We start from the raw sequence: 6119 nt of genomic DNA, 5'->3' as shown, positions 1-6119 counted from the left end.
TTCTAGAACTTTGTGAAGGTCACATGTGAAATGTGATGTCACAGACCAGAGTTCCAGACCTTTGCATCAAAGGCAAGCCAAGTGCTTAGCTCCCGACTGAACAGCTGATTGTCACACTCACTTTCTGTCATCTAGCGAGCAACTCCTAGCGTTTTACCAAACGAAACAAAGCCCAAGCTTCTTTCAGAACTACCGTGTTCGAGAAGAACCTTAACAACCGCCTACAACCACTTTAGTTTTTGCACTTTTTTTGCAACACCACTGCTAAACTTTACCCGGTACCATGCCGAAGAGGGGCCATGCAAAGCGCCAAGGAGGGACGGCCTCCGCTGCCCACCGTGATGCTTCTCAGGAAGAAGCCAACTCCCAGAACAAGCACAACTACGAACTGGACCTTCGCATCAAGGAGCTCATAGCTGAGAACAAGCAGCAGAGGCAAGGTGCCAAAGCGAGGATCAGCCAGCTGGAGGAGCTCCTGCAAGAGAAAGAGAAGGAGCTACAGGACGAACGCCAAAAGAACGAGGCGAGAATCTACGTCCTGGAAGCGCAGCTCAGAGATTGCGAGTTCGAAGAGCCGGTGGAGACCGAAGAGAACGTCGTGGAGTCCGAACAACAGCAGGACTTCGAGGTCTCCTTTGAATACATGACAACGTCGTCCATGTCGTGGGGAGACATGATGGAAGACGTAGATGAGCTCAAAGAGAAGCTGGAGGTAAAAGACAGAGAGATTCTGAAACTCAAAAAACAGGTTCGGAGTCTCTCTGCGGGTCTTAAAGCTTCTCAGGACATCCAGAGAGATGAAATCACATCTCTGGAAGACAACAAAGAGCTGCAGCAGGTGATGATCTCTGTGGAGGAGCAGCAAAAGGAAATCCTGAAACGCCAACAAGAGCTCGAGCAGAAGGACAAACTCCTGCAAGAGCAAAGGATCGCTCTGGAGAAGCAGCAAGAAGGACTGCAGAAAAGTCAGCAGGAGCTCCAGCAAAAACAAAAGCAGCTGCACGAGGAGAAGAGCTCACTTGTCGAGCAGAAAAAGGAAAACCAGAGAGACAAGAAACAGCTCGAAATGAAGAACAAGGAGCTGCAGGACGAGAAGAAGGCGTTTGAGCAGGAAAGAAAAGACCTGCAAAACAGTACAAAAGCCTCAGAGGACATGAAGAAAGAGCTTCACGCCGGGAGGAAGGAACTTGAAGAGACTCGGAAAGTTCTGGAATCTCAGGCTGTCCAAGTCAAGAAAGAGCAGACGGACCTGGATGAACGCAAAAAAGCTCTGGACAAAGAACAGAAGGAAGTGGACGAGGTGAAGGAGAAAATGAAGGAGGCTTACCTGAAGGAAAAAGACACAAAGATACTGGAGATGGAGGAGGAGAGCAGGAAGCTGGAACAAGAAAAAATAGAAATCCAGGAGAACAATGCAAAACTGGAACGAGAAAAGATGGAAATGGAGGATGAGAATAAAGAACTCCGGCACAAGAACAAAAGACTGGAGCAAGAAAAGATGGAAATGGAGGTGAACAATGAGAACCTCCAAAAAGAGAACAGAGAGCTGAAGCAGCAACAAGCACAGCTCGCAGACAGAAACCAAGAGCTGCACCAAGACCAGACCCAGCTCCAGAATGAGGTCCCAGAGCTGGAGGTGACACCAGACGTGGAGGAGCAAAGGACGAAAAAGAAGAAGAAGGCGGGCTGTTGGAGATGGTTGTTCAAGAAGTCGTGACCAGGAGGAGGAGGCTCTTGAGCTTCCTCTGACTCACCCCTTCCTCACCCTTCAACTCCCCCTTTACTCCCTCCTTTACCTCCCCCATCCATCCATCCATCCATCCATCCATCCATCCATCCATCCATCCATCCATCCTTCGTCATCAAAAGAAACCTTTCCTCCTTCCCTCGATCTCCCCCCGATGTCCTCTCCACCTCCCCTTTTCCTCTTTCTACCCCCTTCTCTCACCCCATCTTCCCCCCCTTCTCTCTATCACCCTTTTTCCTCTTTCTACCCCCTTCTCTCACCCCCTGACCCCACCCTCTCTCCCCCTCTCTACCTTCTCTCTATCTACCCCCTCTATTAAACCCCAATCACATAAATCCATTAAAAAAAAAATCATAAAAGAAATGAAATAAACAAACTCAATGATATTTCAAATGTTCAATGTTCAATGATGTTCAAATGTGAAAAAATAAATATTAATAGGTACGTTTATTAGCAGACTTACTAATGTCTGCAACTAAAACAATTCCCAGCAAGAAAATAAAATATTTTTAAAAAAAGGGAAACACATTTGTCTACCATGTTTTCCTAAGAAGACCTCATGTATCATAAGTGACAAAAACATGGATTCTGAGTGGAATATAAGTGTCCCATTTCGAGGAGCTCCAGCAGATTCAACTCTGCACTTCTGCAACATTTTTGGACTCTTGATTTAAAATAAAGAATCAAAGTCGACAAGGCAGTACCAGAGATATTGTCTGTTTTATCCTCCACTTCCTTTTTCCTCGTCAAAACCTGGCGCCTACACNATACAGATTTTTCCATTTACTATATCTTACACTGTTAACTTAGAGCTATGCTGCGGCAGCGACCCAGTTCGGCGGTCACATCATGGTGCTGTTGGATTGTTTCAATTTAATCTTCATCTTAACTCGAGAAATACTGAGAAGAAGTTCCTACAACATGCACTGACCTTCTCCCTCCTCTCCGTCGCTCAGATTAGCCTGCGTCTGTCACACCTTCCACTACATGAAGAGGCTCATAGAGACTATCTTCGTGCATCGGTTCTCCCACGGGACCATGCCTCTCAGGACCATAGTCAAGGTGAGGACGTCTGAAAAGCAGGGCTTCTGATAACACCTCCCTCACAGTGTGTGGCCTCTTTTTCCCTCCTCCTCCCGTGCCAGCTGTTTTTAATGTCTATTTATAGGGACAGGAGCCACACTGGCACTGTCGCTGCTAATTTACTGTAGCTGCACCTAGATGGGCCTTTAATGCGCATAAGAGCACTAATGATGTGATAAAGTGACATAAAATGACGCCTTGATGCTAATCTTAGTAGACGGGACTGTATTTAATACAGAATATGGCTGCTTGCTTTGCACAGTGCAGTGGCAGCAGCTCTTCTATATTTACAGTAATTCATTGAACATTTTCACACATATCCGTATTTCTGTGTTTTCTTTCAGAATTGTGCCTATTACTGGGGTTTCTCAGCCTGGCTGGCCTACTACATCAACCACCCTCTGTATACTCCTCCATGTGAGTTAGCCGCCACAAACACACACATTGTTGTTGTTGTTTTCTATATTTTCTGCAGCGTACCAATGACTTTCTCTCTTCACAGCATATGGAGAGCTACAAGTCAACTATGCACTAGTTATATTTGTGGTACGTATACGGATATTCACACCGGCTCCACCATAAACTCGCTCTTCCTGATTTGTTTATTTCTGCTCTAGATGTGTGAACTGGGCAACTTCTCCATTCACTTGACTCTGAATAATCTCAGAGGAGATGGTGAGTTGCTGCTGTTTGCTTCCATTGCAGAAGGAATGCAGCAAGTTTTTTGAACACGTTGTCCAGTCCTTCAAGTTAGATTCTATGTGATCATATTATACGCTTTAACCCTAGTCAGGACTTTTGGACCCCAGGCCATTTGGTTTAGGTGATAGGTATTGTTTTTTTTGTTTGTTCTTTTTGGCATTTGGAACCAAAAATACATCAACTTCCCAGAAAATGTGTTTAGCTTAGTATAAAGGTCTATAATGAATACCAACAAGTATTTTGCACATATCCTTCTTGGTGTTAAGGTTTCCGTCTGGGCGTGATCCAAAAATGCAACAGAGGGGTTAGGTCAGAAGCAAAAACTATTTATTTGTTGCTGCAGGAAAATGGTGGACGCCGGGAAGCACATGAGGGTAGCTGAGTGAGGGAGGGTTTTCCAGTGGAGGTTTCCAAAGGGAGGCAGAACTGCTGAGGCTGGAGCTTGGCTGCAGAAGGCTGGGTCTGTGAGGCGTCACTCCAACGGGGAGGCTCTGATATAAATGCAGACAAAAGCACAATTGGACAAAGCAAGACTCTTCTAGCAGACGGTTTCCCTAGACAACTGGCTGGTCTGTTACCACTCCAGGGAGGAATAATGTACTGGCGCTGGAGCACAGGTGGAGGCAGGCTTTATCCAGCGCTGATTATCAATGAGCCTCAGGTGTGGAGGAGAGCGAGTGCGTCCTCTCCCGTCCAACAGCCCCGCCCAGCCTGAAACGAGCCTGTAGCCCACAAGCAAATACACACTTATCAAAAACACACAAAAAGTTGGATCACTACACTTCTACAGTCGTCCTCAGATGTATTCATACCCTCCTATTAAAGAAGGAAAAAAAAAACAGATGTCACTGAAATAGGTTGAAATTAAAAAGTAATAATAAATAAAAATGTAATGAAAATCATGACATTGCTTTTGAATTGTGGTTCAACAGAAATGTTTAATAAAAAAAAAACAAAGCATGCTGGGACCCGTAAACTAATACTTGGTTGAACAACCCTTTGAGCCAATCACTGCCATCAGGTGTTTCTTGTAACCGTCAGTCAGACTTCTGCACCTGTTGACAGGTGTTCTGGCCCACTGCTCATCAGCAAAGTGCTCTAATTTTTATTTTTTTAAATTATTCTTTTCAACCACAATTCAAAAGCAATGTCTTATTTCAGTAAATTATAATTTAGCAAATTTTTATTTATTATTACTTTTTTCAGTTTCTAGTTATTTGAGTGACTGTTGTGACTTTTTGCCTTTTCTTTAATGGAAGGATATGACTGCATTAGAGGACAACTGTACATATGGCAACATGAAAGTCCTGAATAGGGTTAAAACCATTCACTTGCTTACAAACGATGACTTTTGTAGTGATCAGTGCTACTTTGGTGGATTGATCCACCATGAGGATGCATGTTTCTACAGTATATGTTCAAAATTGAGAGAAATATGACGTAAATAAAACTTGAATGTTGTACAAACTCAATCTTTTCTTTATTTAAAACAAACATTTGTCAGGATCCAAGGGCAGAAAGTTTCCTGTGCCAAACAAGAACCCCTTCACGTGGCTGTTTTTCTTTGTTTCCTGTCCGAATTACACATACGAGGTACAGTTACACAAAACAGTTGTAACATGTGGTCACAGTGATGAAAATCCTAAATGCTTGTGTTTTTTTCTTGACACATGCTGCAGGTTGGAGCTTGGGTGAGCTTTTCCATCATGACCCAGTGTCTGCCAGGTAGGTACTGTTTACTACATGAATCCACAGTGACACCACTTACTAAACCATGTGCATACAGATGGGGGACTGCAGGACAATAAGACGGGCTTTATAGGCCAAGAGTCGTCCAGCTTTACAAGCACTCACTGTTCCGCACGTTTACCATAAATGCTCTCCTGTCCTCTGTCATTGCATCCTCCAGTGGTGTTCTACACATTCCTGGGGTTCATTCAGATGACCATCTGGGCCAAAGGGAAGCACAGAGCCTACACCAGGGAGTTCAAGGACTATCCCAGCCTGCGAGTGGCCATCATCCCCCTGATCCTCTGATAGCGGCTGAAGCATGCTGCAGCATGTAAGGGTTGTAAACAAAGAAGTTTGCTGCTGCTGAATCCAGCTCTATGCAATGTTTTTTGTTGTTGTTTTTTAAACTAATGAATGAGCTGAAACAAGTAGAAATAGGAGCAATAATGTCAATATACTTGAGCCTTTAAAACTGCTGGGAATATAATTGTGTTCAGTTTCAACAATGGGTCGAATTAGATTTGGTTCGTTACAAGTTTGATGAGACACATTTCCACTGCTGTTGTATTTTGTTTGTTTTTTTTGTTGACATTTGTCACAATGTTGGATTTTGTGGTGCTCACTGCAAGCTGGCTAATTAGTGACGTTTTTCCAGTTAAATGAAAGAAATACAACATACAGTCGTGACTCCATAATCCGACCCTAACAATCCTAAACCTGCTATCCAACAGGATTTTAGGAAGAACGAACAAAACCCATGAAAAACAGCCTTAACATAGCGACAGTCTTGGATTCTGACTCCGACATGACATTTAATGTCACCAATCAGGATGACGGCGTATTATCTGACTGAACA

General features: G+C 43.9%; 1 protein-coding gene across 1 annotated transcript in view; it reads left to right on the top strand.

Annotated features, from left to right (window-relative positions):
* LOC103369878 (very-long-chain enoyl-CoA reductase-like) overlaps positions 1–5569 on the top strand; it is a 20194-nt gene extending 14625 nt beyond the window's left edge. The window contains exons 7-13 of the mRNA XM_008298719.1: positions 2704–2809; positions 3175–3247; positions 3333–3376; positions 3448–3505; positions 5037–5125; positions 5212–5257; positions 5442–5569. Of these exons, the coding sequence (XP_008296941.1) occupies positions 2704–2809; positions 3175–3247; positions 3333–3376; positions 3448–3505; positions 5037–5125; positions 5212–5257; positions 5442–5569 (544 nt within the window). The remainder of the gene's footprint in view (positions 1–2703; positions 2810–3174; positions 3248–3332; positions 3377–3447; positions 3506–5036; positions 5126–5211; positions 5258–5441) is intronic.
* The last annotated feature ends 550 nt before the right edge of the window (positions 5570–6119 follow it).

The sequence above is a fragment of the Stegastes partitus genome, unplaced genomic scaffold, assembly GCF_000690725.1.
Source record: "Stegastes partitus isolate 25-593 unplaced genomic scaffold, Stegastes_partitus-1.0.2 Scaffold1344, whole genome shotgun sequence".
NCBI lineage: Eukaryota > Metazoa > Chordata > Actinopteri > Pomacentridae > Stegastes > Stegastes partitus.
Note: the sequence above shows the minus strand (reverse complement) of the source record. Positions and strands in the feature narration are given on the sequence as shown.